General features: G+C 36.6%; 1 protein-coding gene across 4 annotated transcripts in view; it reads left to right on the top strand.

The window, feature by feature from the left end:
- Positions 1-16,471, top strand: part of LOC107306118 (lysine-specific demethylase 4C-like) — a 67,187-nt gene that overhangs the window by 29,253 nt on the left and 21,463 nt on the right. For all 4 annotated transcript variants that reach the window (XM_015848976.2, XM_015848977.2, XM_032441262.1 and 1 more), the window contains exons 4-5: positions 1,014-1,128; positions 10,833-11,026. In XM_015848976.2, coding sequence (XP_015704462.1) covers positions 1,014-1,128; positions 10,833-11,026 — 309 coding nt within the window. The remainder of the gene's footprint in view (positions 1-1,013; positions 1,129-10,832; positions 11,027-16,471) is intronic.

Consider the following 16,471-nt stretch of genomic DNA (forward strand, 5'->3'; position numbering starts at 1 on the left):
ATTTATGTATCCTTGTTACTCAGTGCTATGCAGAAATACAGGCCATTTTCTGGAGCCATATAGTGAAAAGTGATTGAAATAAAAACTCTGTTGCTAGAAATTAATTGTTTAAGATGTATATTGTTAACAGCTTATCTTTGTTCTGTTCTATCACACGATGTACTTTGTATTCAGGTTTTCTTTCCAGTAGTTCAGCTGTAGTAATCTGGCAGTGCTAATGTTAAATCATTTCTCAGAGCTGCAGGAGTAGGAGAGCATGTTTTCTTTCCTGAAGGCCAGAATATTGGATATTGGAGTCCTGAGAAAAGAATTTTAAGGCAAAAGCAAATGTTTTTTTTTTTTACGGTAGTATGCTAATGCTGTGTCTCAGAAGATCTTCAGAGTAACTTTCTTGGATATACAAAGGTATGGTACCCTAAAGGGGAAAAAAGAAAAGATCTCTTAAACATTTTGTTTCCATTGTTTGAGAAAAGTTTTGCTGTCAGTGTTCGAAACGCTCTGTCTCCTCTTGAAGTCTTCTCCTGGGGGAGGAGGAAGGAAGCAAAGGCAGTACTGCTGCTTGGCAGAATTAGTTCATTTGAATTACTGTGAGATAGGCTTGTGTAGGCCCTGCCTCTGTGTTTGCAGAGATAGTACTGAGGCAGAGACATAATAAATGTCAGTTGTCAGAGAAGTGACTCTTCCATGTGTGTTTGTTGCAAAGGATAGAAACAAAAAGAAGGACGTTTGTATGAAAGCAGTCAGGAGTTCTGTTTAGCTCCTGAAGATTGAAGAAAATGTTGTATGGGTAAGTGTGTAACTTCAACCACTCTAGCTGTCAGGTGTGAGGTTACATTCTGTGGTGAACTATAAAATGAGGAATTGAGGACAAGTTATAATTCTTCCCTTTCAGTGTATTTGAAATAAAGTGATCTTTTAGAATTCTCTTTGCGGGATCAGAAGTATAGTCCATTGTGAAGTTTGTTGTTGAAAGACTATGCTGAACATTTGCCTTACCTCTTCTTCCTCTGCAGATACTGCACCCCAAGATACATAGATTATGAAGATCTGGAGCGTAAATACTGGAAGAACTTGACTTTTGTGGCACCAATTTATGGAGCAGATATCAATGGGAGCATTTATGATAAAGTATGCGTAGCTTTTTATGAAATTTCTCTCTTCCAGCCCCTTCTGAAAGGGTTTAATACTTAGAGCATACACTCTTGTTCTGTGGCTGAAAAAACTGTCTATCTAAAATCTTTGTGTTACTTTCTTGAAAGGTTCTAAGCAAGGTTGAAATTAATTGTACATCAGCAAGAACACTTCTGCAGGGTATTGATACTTTTGCTTACCATAGGACTTCCCTTTTCTTCATCTGGAACTTTCTAGGGCTTTGGAATGCCTTACTGTTTATTTCTTAATATTTCAGTATGCATTATGTTTGTGTACCTATGTGGAAATCTAGTGATGTTTTAAGTAAAATAAGAAGTACTTTTAGTTCTCACTTTCATGGAGAAAAATGGATAGCAGTACTTTATACATGTTGGGAGTGTCTACGGTTCCAGTGAAATATGCTTGTGGTTGCTCTGTGCCTCCGAATTACGATAAAGTGGAAGTGCGTTTTAATGGTTACTCATGAAGATCTCCATGGATTAAAAAGGACTAAGCACATATTGTATTCCATAGAATTACAGCATATCAATTGGTATCAGATTGGTTATATAAACATTGGCTATGTAAAAATCATTATATTTCTAAATATATAAATATATTTAATATAAATTAAAAATATATCTAAATATAGATTTTGTTAGAATTATTGAAGGAATGAGACTGATTGAAGAAGTGCTGGCATTAAAAAAAAGTAAGTTTGAGGATTTACAAAATCATAAGTTTTATCCATAAGAGCCTGTCTTGTATAGAATTAAAGGCCCCTGAGTTATTTCATTATCTGTGTCACTCCCAGCTCCAAACATTAAAAAAAAAAAAAAAGTAGAATTTCCCTGTGGCAGATGGCCTTTGACACTGCTAATATTTCATATTTTTTTCACAGGGGACTAATTGCTGGAATTCTGTCCAAAGATACATACAGTCAGCCAAGATAGCATTAGGCTATTCAAGTTTTGTGCTAGGTTATATGATCTTTTGAAGTCAGATGCAAATGCCTAGTGGTCTTCAGTATAGAAAAAGCAGCAAGTCCAAATTCTGTTTTGTGTCCAAATAGTTATGTAAAAGCGATAAAGAAAATAATCCAAGATTCTGATTTGAGCTGGTTCAGTGAAGAGCCTCTTCAAGCTTAGATGCTCTTGAGTTGTTTTATTTTCTTATAGACAAAAATTGGGCACGGGATAACAGTGTTTGCTTTTTTTTTTGCATGTGTCCCAGTAAGTATAAGCTTTTCAAGTATAAGTTTTTATTTCCTGTGTGCACCCTTTTCTCCACCCTTTTATCCCTCTTTTGTCGCTCCCTTCACCCCCTCTTCTTTCCCATGCCTTTTTTTAGTGTTGACAGATGACACCTCATGCTCATCATACCAGTGTTTTACAAATACAGTCCTTGTGGTTGTGATTAGATGAGTGTTTAAAAATAAAGGGAGAGAAATGTTCGTGAGAGGTAAAATTATTGAAGAAAGAGTAAACAGTCTGAAGAGTTAATGCAGCAGGTATTTCAGAGTTTACAGTTCAGTGTAATGAAAACAAAAAGACGGAATAATCTGGTGTGAGAACTGTTGATGAGAAAATTGCAGATACCAGATCAAAATGTTTACCTCAGAATATTTTTGCTGAAGTTAATGTTCAGCCACTAGATGGTGCTCTTGGGCAACTTATATTTTTTATTGTCTTATACTCGATAGTGCTAAGAATGGATTTTTTTTCTTTCCTTCGGTTTCAAATTAGGGATTGTTTTTCATATTAATTCAGTTTGTTTTGCTGTTGCCATTTTTTGAGGGAAAGGGATGGATATACTTCGGTGCAATATTCAGGAGAAAGAGCACGACAGAATTAATTTGGCATAAGAGCCTGTGTATGTGAGACAAAAACAAGTGCTTGGTTTTTACAGAGTGCATTTTATTCTACACTGCGTGTTACTGATACAGAATGATGCACGTCTAGCTGGATTCCTAATAGAAAATACCAGGAAATTAGTGAAAATGTGATGTGTATGCATGCTTGGGCTGTCAAAATTATTGAGAGCTATTTCTGTCTTTATTCTTTATTTTAAAAGTTTGCTACTTGCGTTTTTTGTCTCCATGATGATCACTTTTATGACAAATCACTGCCTGAAGCTCAACCAAATCTTAAGTTTTGCAGTTTTAATAATGTAAGAAATAAGGTTTGTGGAATGCAGCATCTTAATAGCTGCTTAGATCATAGATTGTGTAGTTTATTTTTCTTAAATTGGGAAATGAAGGATTTTGAAGGGTTTGTGTGAAGGGGCAAAAGTAAAAAGTGTTATGTAGAAGAAAACATTTGAACAGTTATAAATACATGTTTTGAAATCTGACAGCTGCTGTCGATGATTCAGAGTTTCCTCTTGTGATATATAGATTTTTCTAGATTCTCTCTTGTTTATTTGTGATTTCTTGTTTATCTCCTGTGATGTATTTATGGTTTTACAGCATTTTGTTGGTTTTGAACAGACATTACATCTTTGTTCGTAAGGAAATAACGTGAAAGAATAAATGTTTTGTATGCTGTGCGCAGCTTTCTAGAAAACAAATTTAAGATAGTTGAATGTTTGCTTGAAATACTGTTCTATGTTGAAGGCACTCTAATTGCTTTTATACAGAATTATAGTGTTTTTCAGAAAAGAAGACAATAAGGATGGCTCAAGCAAATAATTGCACTAACAAATAGATTATAAAGAACATTATTTCTGTTAAGTTAAGCTTATAAGCTTAATTAGCTAGATGTTCAGGGTTTTGTTTTTCTGTTGCTGTAACTTCATCCGAATTTGAGTGAAAATTAGTAATACTGACAGAACTTACAAGGACTACAATAAAGCACTAGTCTTTTTAGCTTCAGTTGTTAAACCTGCTCTTGAATTGGTTATGGACACCAGTTATGACTGTTTTGGAAGTTTAATTGCAGAGTGGTTATTGTTATTTTTTAACGTTGTTTTAATAGATCTCTCTTGCTTGTAAACTAGCCTGAATGTAATGCCTACTTGAGGCTGCAGAACAGTTGCGGAAACCTGTTGTTCCTCTCAGAAAGAGAAGGAGAAGAGTTCTTTTGTTTCTGATATCATAACTGTATTACTTCATCTGGCAATTGTAACTGTGACTTAATTGGAAATTGTGATTCACCTACTTCTTTTCTGTACAGTCTCTGTCCTGGGGAACTAGTTAGGCCTACTTCAGCGCCACTCCCAGTTGAATAAATCACACTACTAATCACAGAGGTTATGGTCTTGAAGGCAGAACTTTGCTTTCCTTTTCCTTCCCTTAGTTTTGTTCTTCCTGATGCGATAATGCCTTCCTTCTTCCATACTTAAGCTGTGGGGTGCACTTTTGTTTAGTAATACAGAGAGATTGATTCAGTTGAGTTTGCGCATTAACAGTTGCTTTGAGTTGTAGGTACGTCTCTAGTGTAACATTAGCTTCAGCATCAGAGGTACTCTGGTTTGCAGTTGTATCCTTAACAGAGGAACTAACTGGAATTTAAAGTACCACTTTTAAGATCAGCTGTAGAATTCGGTTTTGACAGTGAAATTAGTTAGGGATGGAATGTGAGTTGTAACTTAACTTAAGACAGGGGAGTGGCAGGTCGTAGCAGTGTAAGAGGTTCTTGGAGAGTATTGGTGGCAACTTCCTGACCAAAGGGGTAGAGCAGCTGGTAAGGAAATGTGGTCTTCTGGTAACTTTAAAGGAAAGGCCTGTTACAAGTATTAAAGTCTGAGGAAATCTTGGCTGCACTGACAGTGAGGGGGTAGAGTTCTGGATCTTATGAGGAGACAGCAAGACAGAAAGCAGGACCACAGTCCTGACTTCCAGGAGGCCAAACTTTGACATATTCAAAGAGGAGGAGACTCATGGGATAATACCCTGCAAGAAAAGAGGGCCCAAGAAAGGTGGCTGAAGTTCACCCCCCTCCAAGCTTAAGAGTGACAAGTTCCAGTGAGCAGAAAGTCAGGCAAAATGGCAAGAGGACCATTGTGGATGCGCAAGGATCTTCTGACAAAATTCAAAGATAAACTGAAAGTATATCGAAGGTGGGTGCAAGAACAGGTAATCTGTAAGGAACACAGACACTGTCCAGGTATGAAAATGAGAAATCCAGAGCCCACCTATAACAGGATATGGTGAGAAATGTCAAAGGCATTAAGAAAGATTTCTAAACTGTACGTGACAAAAGGGAAATGGGAAATACAGGTCTGCTGCTGAGTGTAGCGAGGCATGAAAGAGGCCAGATGCCTTCTTTGCCTTAGTTTTTACTAATACTTATAGAAATCCAGAGTACCAGAGATAGGACAGAAGTTTACAGTGAGGTAGAGTTACTCTTGGTGAAAAAGAATCAGGTTGATAAAACTTAAGCAAACCAGACATATACATGTCCATGAGCTCTTATGGGAAGCACACATAAATGCTGAGAGTTATTTGATGTCACACTGAGGCCATTCAATTATATGTGAATGATCATGGTGTCTGGGAGAGATGCATGAGGACTGGAGGAAAGATCTTATCTTCAGAAAGGGCAGGAATGAGGACTGACAGAACTACATGTCATTCAGCCTCACCTTCATCCCTGAGAACCAGGTGGAACAACTACTAATTATGAAAGCCATCTTGAGACACAGGAAGAACAGGAAGGTCATCCATCATAAGAAGTCAGCATGGATTCATGAAGGGGAAGTCATGCTTCACCACCTTGTTAACTTTCTCGACACCTGGCCAAGTGTCTGGCTTGGTAGATGAAGGGAAAGCACTGGATACAATCTAATTTGGCTTCAGTAGGGCTTTCAGCATTCTACCATAAGATCCTTGTGGAAGCTGAAGTGTGGATGACAAAAGAATAAGGATTTCAAAATTGGCTGATTGGCTAGGCCCTAGTGGTGAGATCAGTGGGTCTTGTTGGGGGCCAATAGCTAGTGGTAGTTATCCTAAGGGATAGATGGACCTGGACAGGCTGTAGAAATGGACTAGCAGAAATCTTAGTTCACCAAGGGTGAATGTAATGTCCTCTACCTTGGAAATAACTACCCCAGGCATATGAATATGTCTTGGAGGCTGATCAGCTGGAAAGCGGTTTGTCAGAGAAGGCCATGAGGAGCTCTGATAAACCTAGTTGAGTGTGAACCAGCAATGTGCCCTTGCCACAGAGAAGGAGAATGGTATCCTCAGCATACCATTAAAGGAGGAATGACTCTCAAGGGAGGTGGTCCTTCCTCTCTGCTCTTAGCAGGTGCAGCAACTCACCTTTTAGGGAGAACTACTGGTGACAGGCGGACGGTTGGACTGGGTGACCTTGTGTGTCTTTTCCAACCTTGGTGATTTTATGATTTAGATACTGTGTCCAATCTGGACTCCAACAAGAGAGAACAGTACAAATGTACAACCATCCAAAAAGGACCGCAGATAAAGGGACTGGAACATATGCTGAGAGAGCTGAAATTGTTCAGTCTGGAAAAGTGGTAGTTCATTGGTATATATAAATAGCTGAAGGGAGAGTGCAAAGAAGATGGGGCTAAGCTCTTTTCATTGATACCAGTTCTACAGGTAGTGGGTGCAAACTGACTTGCAGGAGCTTCCATCTGAATGTCAGGAAGCACTTGTTCACTATGAGTGTCACTGAAGTTGCCTAGAGAGTCTGTGGATTCTCCATGCTTGTCAAGATAGTCTTAAAGATTCTTTTGTGAGCTGACTACTTCATGTGTCTTATATGGCATTCCTTATGGTAGTGGATAGTGGAAGCTACTGGTTTGCTTAATGAGGAGGCAAGAACTACAGCAGCAGTTGCTGTTTCTGTGACAATAAGAGTATAGGAAAAGAGTTATGTACAAGTATACAGGAATTAAATTTAGAAAGAACGTCAGGTAATGGGTGATAATGGGTGCAGATGAGCTCTCAGAGGTCACAATTTATGCTATTTTGGTAAAAAATGACAGTGAGTAGGAGTGTTTACAAGAAATGGTAGAGATTAAGAATGAATGTGGCTGAGCATGAAATGTGCCTGATTTTCTTCCTCAGTCTGCCTCAAAGCCACAAACCTGATTTTGCCTAAATGTTTCTATCATGTGGTCAGATAAGCCGAACTCTTATCTCTCAGTAGGATTACGTATGCGCACTCTGTATTGACATCAAGAAAAGTCTCACTGCAAATCAGCACTTTTTAAATGTAGCAATTTCTGTGTGCTTCAGCATGTGATAATTTGAAATGTCCTTTCTGCGTATGATCTTCTCAGAGTTGAGATCACTATGAGTGTTCCTTCACTTACGTATAGAGTTTTAGTATCTATTTCCAAAGACAATCTACTAGCTTCTCTTTGTTCCACCCTTAAAAAATATTGCTGCAAAAGTAAGAGTCATATCTGACAAGTTACCAAGAAAAGAAAAAGTTGATCAAGTACTTGTTTATGGTGCAAAAATTCCGATTGCAGAATTTTCCTATTTCCTTCTTATGCACCTTGAAGAAGCAATAAAAACATGGCAGGCTTTTTAGGGTGACCAAGCAGAGATTTTTCTACATGTTTCTTCTACTCTCCTTCGCCCTCTATATATGTCTTATTATGTGAGCTTTTACAGTCAGTTGTAGAGACATTTTAATCCTAGTTGTACAAGAAACATATTGTTTGCCAGATTAATATTGAAGTGAATCCATGTGATAATTAAGGGAAAAACTAAATACTGAAAAACAGTTATGTTTATTAACATATATGTGTACAGAAACCACTCTCATAGGAATAGAATACCTCGGTCTGATATGTTTCAGGAAAATGTGGAGAACGGTATTGTGTCACTACTATAACTACTCTAAAAATGGGAAATGAATAGAATTTTGTTCAAATTTTGTTAGAAACCTTATTCTTTTCTGCATGAAGATTCTCATTGTTTCTGCATGAAGATTCTCATTGTTAAAAAAAAATCCTGAATTTCAGGTTTTTTTTTTTTTTTTACCAAGGTACTGGAAGCCACATTTTTTTTTGTTTATTTATTTTTTTTGTCCTTGAGAACAGAATGGGTTGGTTCCTTTTGAGTTGTGTTTAGGCATTTATGGGAGCTGCTTGTGAGGTGTTCCCTTTTATCTACATACTGCCTTACAATCTGGTTCAAGTGCAATTAAAAGAATCATAAAAACTCCTAGCAGTAATCTACAGATAGTCTGAATCGTCTAAAAAGTTAGCAAAGATTGGAGTATTAGTTTTTTTACATAACCTGCTGCCTATAACTTGAACTGTTTCTCTGAAGAAATGCATAATAAGCCTAATGTGCTGTGGCAAAGACAAATGAGTTGTTTCACATCTGTATTTCTTTGTTGTAGCAAACAGGGAAAATACGCTGGTTTTTAACTTCCTTTTCCCCTAATGTTGGATTGTGTGGTACAGCTGAACCACAGAATGTGGTACTGGATGGAAGTGGCACAGTGGTACAGAAGAATATATATTGCATGTATTCAAAAATCTGCCACTGAAAGTGTGGATGCTAGAAATACATTCTTTACACTTTACTTGCTATTATTGTAAAGAAGAAGAGTATGCCTAAATGGTCTTCTCCTTCACTTCTGAGTCAAAGAATATGAATACTATTGAAGCTAATAACCATAGCTAATGGTTGTTAGCTATGATATACCCATCTAGGATATACTTCAACTCTTTGAAGTACTATTATATGTTGACTTGCTAAACTACAGGTCCTATGATTTTTTTGTTCTGCATTGCAATTCTGATGTCTAAAAAGAGTCCCATAACTATTGCAAAAGATCTTAGTAAGAGGAAGGTAAGATTTCTAGATGTTATGATTGGTAAAAGTTTATTTGGATTAAAAATGGTGACTGGAGGAATGAATTCTAAGTGGTAAAACGCCCACTGGGTCCTGTTAAGCAGATGAATAACACCTCTGGTGGAACCTTTAATCTGCAAATTGCTGGAGGCTGGAAGGGTGTTCTGATTCTTGTTTGTTTCTGCCTTCTGTCAGAAGGAGGATACTACCTAGATTAACAGTTGCTTTCTGTTTTTTAACCTGGTGCATTTATTATGCTCCAGTATGCCTCTGTGGTTAAGTCACTGCTTTTATTTTGCCATATTAGTATGTTTCTCCAAATTGACCACGCACAATCTGTGAACAGTGGTTAATTTTGTGGATTTTTTTTCAATCAAGTAGGTAAATTAATTTGAAGAATAATTAGTTAAAATTGTTTCTGCAAATGAACTGTGTATCTCACAGCTCTATTGCCTTACTGGCGACTGAGTTTTAGATTTGAAAGGTAGAAATTTTACCAACATCTACTACTTGCATACATATTTACATTTAATTTTCATTGATAGTGCCTATCATAAATAAATTTTTACATGTTTTTATTTCAAATGCTTCTAAGTCACGTAAGTGCATCAAAGCAAAAGCTTTAATTATAAATAAATATATTTGTTATCTGGAATGAGCTCATTCTATAAACATAGCTCCTTTCTAAGACTTCCAGGTAATGTAAGGGTCTTCTTAAGTGAGGTTATCGTTGCGGGCAGTCAAATATAGTGTCTCTAAGGAGTCAGCTGAACTTCATATGGAAGTTACTGTATTATGTATATTCTAGTTACTGACTGCATATCATGCTTCATTATCCCGTGCTTAAAAAGAAAATGAAAACTGAGTGTATTAAATGTTCATTATTTCTTGCTGTAACTTGAATACTTAATTTATCACCTGCCCAGCTGTTGAATGCCATTGTATTTCTCAATCAACTGCATCAGAACTGTAGTGCCATCAACCCATTCCCCAAATCTGAGTTGGGTTGCTAGGACTGTGTAGAGTATCAGTGATGGCAGTTAGGAAGCAAGTGATCATTAAGAGCATGTTTAGTTGCTATCTTATTAATCAAGAAACTTGCCTGTATTGAGTTCATAGTAGTTTTCATTTTATTTCTTGAACACTGGCAAATGTCTTCCTTCAAGGAGCTATTAATTGCTTTTGTAGTGAAGTTTGATCTCTTTCTCTTCAATTTTGTAGCTTTGATCATTGTTAAACTGACTTTTACACGCTGTATTACCTGAAATAGGAATCATATTTAGTGAATCTGAAGTACAGCAAGAACTACATGTGTGTCTTTTAACATACAAACTTAAGGCAGTTATGGGAGGAAAATGTCTGAAATCCCACGAAATTAGTAGATTTCCTCTGTGATGCTGTGTTATGCAGTCTGTTATTATGGTTGTAGAAAGATCTCTGAAGTGATTGTTTTTTATGGCTTTCTTCAGAAAAGTGCTAAACTAATACAGAAAAATAACTATTTAAAAACATTTTATTTATTTTTTTTTTAGTATTATTTTGTAAGTAAGAAGCATAGGTATGCCTAGTGACATATAGCAACCAACTTATCATAGATTCCTGTCTGCAGCTGTTATTTCTGTTGTATGATATTACAACATGTGTTAAGTTTGAAATACTAAATGTTAAGCTTATATGTACCTGTCTCTCTGTGTTCCCTGCTGTAAACATCTCAGGCTTAACACATGACCTAAATTCTGCTAAGGACAAAACAATTTTTTGGGAAAACTTCAACAGTCTGCTGCAGTACTGTTCCATTTTTTAAAATCTACAATCTTATTAAAGGCTAGATAAGACACTTATCTTTTGTGATGTACTATCATATAAAGTTGCATTACTTTATTGATTTATTAATATGCCTGTTATGTATCTTTTCCAGGGTATTGAGGAATGGAATATTGCTCATCTTAATACAATATTGGATGTTGTAGGAGAAGACTGTGGAATTTCTATTGAGGGTGTAAATACCCCATATCTGTATTTTGGCATGTGGAAAACAACGTTTGCATGGCACACTGAAGATATGGATCTCTACAGCATTAATTATCTCCATTTTGGGGAGCCGAAGTCATGGCAAGTTTAAATTTTTCTAGAAGTTTATTTATCTGTGTGTTTCAGCTGACTAAAACAAATGCAGTGCAATTGCTTCACAGTGATTAACTTTACACAAAAGCCAAGACAGCATTCTCAGCTAAGAAAAACAATGAAATGGGAGGTCTGTGATATAAAGAACATTGCAGTAATGTACTCTTCTGTTTTAAAGAACAAATCTAATAAGTACACAGGGCTTATGTGAGTTCAGAAGAAATAGGTTGTAATGATTCAATTTGAGAAGTTTAGAGTTGGCAAGTCCGAGGCCATTTGAGAGAGCTCTTGTAAGACCTCTTTGAAATCAATTTCTTTGGTTCAATTTGTTTTGGCCTGACTTGTCTTTTGGGACTGCTTACAGGTTTTTGTATTAAAGATGCATTTAATTGCTCTTTTTTTTTTTTTTTTTCTTTAAATCAGAATCTTATTATTCACTGTTACTCAGGCCCTGTAGCAGAGGGGGTTCAGCACTGACACATTTTCTGAATAGGAAGTTTCTGCTATCCTTCCCACTTAAGATTTTTTAATTGAGGAGCCTATTATTTGAAGGAGGGATAAGAAAGTAAATATATGCATAGACTGTGGTCTTATGTGTATGTCTTAAAGCGCAAGAGAGAAATGTTTTCCTGCTGATAGTAAGACATGTTTTTTTCTCTCCCCGAAATACCTGTAGAACAAATAGCAGTGGACACTGATTTCCTTCTCTGAACCAAACTGACCCATATCGTTTCAGAACATTGCATTAAAGTTCATTGACAGTCTTAATCAGTTAGAAGTTTATGTATTTATTCTTATATACTTGCTGGAGGAATGCTGCAATAATTTACACTAATGCTGTTAATGTATTCAAATGTTCTTTTGTTAAAATGATATTAACATATTACTTCAAAGAAGTGGAGGAGTTCCAGTTTAGGATTCAGATCTTATGTGTGCTGAGTGAACTGACATGATTTCTTACAGAACCCAAATGAAAACTATTTTATTAAGAAGCATTTTCATATGTTTTCTCTGAGTTCTTAGAGTAGCTTCCACCTCAAATCCCAAATAAGATTTTGCAGGTAGCAGCTACACCTGACTGGTGGGATTGTCTTTATGTATTTTGGAGCTTTCTCCAATAGTTAGTCATAGGCAGTCTTCTATTTCTTCTTATTCTCTGTGCACTTCATTAAGAGGCATGCAAACGAGTTCATACTATGGAGTGTATACTGATTCCTTTGTTGACTGCTTCATTTGAAGCACAAGAAGTATGCCAGGTAACCATTAGCAAAGTCAGGATTATGGTTATTTTTCTGTCTACATATGTATATATATATGTATTTGTGTAATTTATATGCTTGCTTTATAAATTACTTCTTACCTGCGGAGAAGTCCTAAGGATAGGCAATAATTTGAGAGGAAGAAATGAATTAATATAATTCGGAAGCCTTGAAATAATACAGTATGGGGGAGAAGGATGTTCTGAGGAAAGATTTGGGAGAAAGTAGAACAGTGTCTGCTGTAATTGCTTGCTGCCAGGCAGAATTTTTGCTGCAGCTTTTCCTTTGTGTCTGTTTGTTTCTGAGGGGAAGGAAATCTTGAAGACACTGCCTCATTTAACATCAGTATTTCTTATGAGAACAGTCTCATTACCCAGAATAACCACTGGCATGATTTACCTACTTTGTTATTCCAGTTTGTTGTTTGCGTATTTCATAATGGTTTCTCAGAGCTGTGGATCCACACTGGAAGTTTCTTCACTCTGCCATTTGTTGTTAAGTATATTCATCATCTTCTGCTGTAATTATTATTTCAGGCTTATAGGCCTTGACTGAAGATTTTTTAAAGTAATAGTTTGAGGAGTGTGACATGTTCAAATACTGAACTGCTCTTAGACATCAATGCCTCACCTAACACAGTTGTTAGTAGTAAACTGTTAGCCCGTTGGTATGTGTGCTATATACATGCGTCAACTATAGACAGTGCTTCAATTTGCATTATAAATTTATAAATGACAAAAATCTGCATGAGTTATTTGCATTTTGGAAATTATTTCATGCTGCATTAAGTATCTGAAAGCAGCGCTTTTCAGGAAAAGAGTACAAACCTGCGGAGTAATTCAGACAGATTATAATGTATTAATCTGTGATGTTTCCTGTGACATTCCATTTGCTCTTTACTTCCTGGCCCAGAAACGAGAATAGACAATACGTTGTTTAAAAATGAGAGAAAATTGCTTAGTCGTGCAGTTCATACTTTGCAGAACACCTTGCAAGGATTATCGTTCATAAAATAAAGATGAATATTTCTGACAGGAATGGAAAATTTTTGGTGATTATGTCAAGAAAAGGACTGGTTTCATAAGGAGACACCTTAGCCAAATCAGATTAAATATCACTATCGTAGAAGAAGCGGTATGAAATGAATCTGTGATGACACTCAAAGCATGTGGGTTAGGTTTAGTAATTCTGATCTGGGGAGCTCAGTGGGTCCGGGATGGTGAGAACACTGATCTCAAGACTGCCTCTAATTCTTTCATGGGCTACTCTAATGTTGCCTCTTAACTACTGTAGCTGTTACTCTATTTTTACCGCCTTGCTAGTGTAGAATGTGTACTGGTGTGTGTTATATCTGAAATTATGAACTGGAAGTGTAAGAAAAGGTTGTTTCATGTTACGGGCTATGAGACATGTTAGAACATGATTGAAATGATTTCACATGTGGGCTTTCAGATTTTGAATATCCCAGCAAAGAGATAGTGATGGGGTTACAAATATTGTGGAATGAAAGGGATGGTGTTATGATGTTAATAATAAGGAGAAAATTGTAGACAGCAATGGTGTAGAAGGGACAGCATTGTCAGACTAGCACTAATGCTGTAGATAGAGTCTCTTTTAACCTGTTTTTGATGTTGTCTTCTGGAGTATCGTAAATAGGCTTTTTCAGTGTGATCAGCAGACGACAAAAACTGGTGAAAATTGGGCCAGGTGAAACAAAGTTCAGCACGGGTGGAGGAGTGCTGTTAACTTTTTGTAAGTTGTGCATACATTTACAGAACTGGCACGTTTGCTATTTGTGTTGTAGGTCTCAGAAAAGTAACAGATAAAATTACACTGATGTGCAAATATTTTAACATGAAGTGGGAGTAATCTGCAAAACCTTCCCTGATAGATGGGAAGGTGGTTATGATCAAGTAAGGAGAGGATCAGCCACATTTACTTTGAAATGATCAGAAAAGGAGCAGAAATAAGACTATCAGGAGACAGAGAGGTAGCTATAATCAGAATGGAAATTCTGGCTTTAAAATGTTAGGTATGATCTGTCAAGCTAGTCAGCACTGTTTCTGTACTTGAAACTGACCACATATTTGGAAGCTACGATGCTCTCCATGAAAGTGCCGGTATTTCAAGTTTCTATGTAATTCTATATAAAGATGAGGAGAAGCTTGAGAGAGCTGGAATTGTTCAGGTTGGAGAAGAAAAGGCTCAGGGGTGGATCTCATTAATGTACGTGGCTTATTTTAAAAGTAATGCCTCCGGTTTATTTCAGTGGAAACTACAATAGATATGAAGAGCACAATAGCACTATTTAGTAGAACAAGTTCTAGCTACAAAAGACTAGTTTTAAACATTGTCACTAGCATTAGATGTTCTTTTTTACCAGTGATGAATAAGAGCCTGCATGCCACGCTTGTAAATATCTGCACTGGTATAGGTGACCCAATGTTACTGTCACCACTGCTGAAATGCATTTTCACTGGTGCCTAGAGACACTAGAAGAGGCAGTTGGTGTAAACTGTTACAGAGGGGGCTCCATTGGAACATCATGAAGTACTTTACAAACAAATGAGCACGGGCATATATTGTCTAGAGAGGCTGTGAAGTCTCCTCCTTGGAGATCTTCAGAAGCCTCCTGGACATGGTCCTAGGCACCAGATGGCCATTAGAGGTTCCTTCCAATATCAGCCTATCCTGATGGAAGGATGAGACTACTGCATATTCCACCTCTGTAGCTTCAGTAGAACTATGAATTTGAAAACATTCCCACAGTAGTGATTCTGTACCAGAAAATGTAACTGCTTTGACTCTGGTGTCTAGAACAATGTTATTCATCTGTCAAACGTTTAATGACTTCCTGAGGCATGTTAGAAAGATAACCATCAACTTTCAGAATGCAGACTACATTTTGAACTTGTGTCACTTATAGTAATGTTGTGCTGTAACTGCGTTGGTTTTTAATTTTATTTTAATATTCTTTAATATATTTTTTTCTGTGAAAGTTTATGGCTTAGTGGTTTTACAGACATGCGTAGCTTTGCATGTATTTTAGTTTTATTAAATCTTTAAGGTTGTTAAATTTATAACTGTAAATGTTTTGAGGGGCATCTGTTTTGATTTAACTTCAATGAACTGCTTTACTGTGTCTGTATTATGGGCAAATCAAATTTTAGTTAGTGTTGTGTTATTTTTCCTTTTTTTTCCCTCCTGGACATTAGAGGAGACATAAGGCAAGGCAAGTATATTACTCGGTGTATGACTGACACTTTATAGAACTTTGTGCTGATCCTTGCACTACAGACTCACTGATAAATCTCTTTGTCTGCCTAACCCTATACGTTTTTTTATGACAAGTAGAGGTCTCATTTTCCCTTCTTAGAAACCAAGGGCTTGTCAACTCATAGTCATTGTTCTCAGAAGCTATTAGAGCTTGCATTTTCCTTCTTGGAAATGATATTAAGGAGTCCTTGGAAAAAGAAAAGCAACGTATATTTCTGAGATCTTTGTATTCGTGTCTATAGCATCATTTAGCTCCACTGCTTTCCTTGCTGTGAAAGCAAAATTCACTTTCTGTGGAAATGCACTAAATTGAAAGCGTCTTATTCTAGCAAGGTATCCTAGGCTGTCACACAGTGACAGGTATGCGATTCATAGAACATATAACAGGTATTACTGATTTTTTACATTCTTTGCAGCCAGTGAGGACAAACCATACCTTTTCCTTCTTTCCAATACAGATTCCTGGAGTGAGAACTTAGATTTTTAGTTTGTATCTTGAATTCTTCCTTAAGCTAGGATTTTAATGGTGAAACAAACTTGGACATGGAATGAATGCTGGTGCATGCAGAACATTTGAAGTTTTAGTAGATGGTATATATCCTACTGAAAAGTTTCTGAAGGTCCGAAGAAATACAGCTTAAGACTGCATCATTAAGAATTTTGACTTCTGATGACTATTTTTTTTTCATATTAAATGCTATTTATTCAAAGATTGATGATGCACTGTCATGTGTTTCTGCTTAATTTAAGCCAGTATAGATGGATTTGTAAGTACATATCATGTTTTTGCACTGAACTGAGGTTAAAACAGGGCTTAATTCTGGTACAGACAAAGAATAGGATCAGTGATTTGTTTTTAGCTACATAGTGCAGGATGTTTTTAAAAACCGTATGTTGA

Source organism: Coturnix japonica, chromosome Z (assembly GCF_001577835.2).
Source record: "Coturnix japonica isolate 7356 chromosome Z, Coturnix japonica 2.1, whole genome shotgun sequence".
Taxonomy (NCBI): Eukaryota; Metazoa; Chordata; class Aves; order Galliformes; family Phasianidae; genus Coturnix; species Coturnix japonica.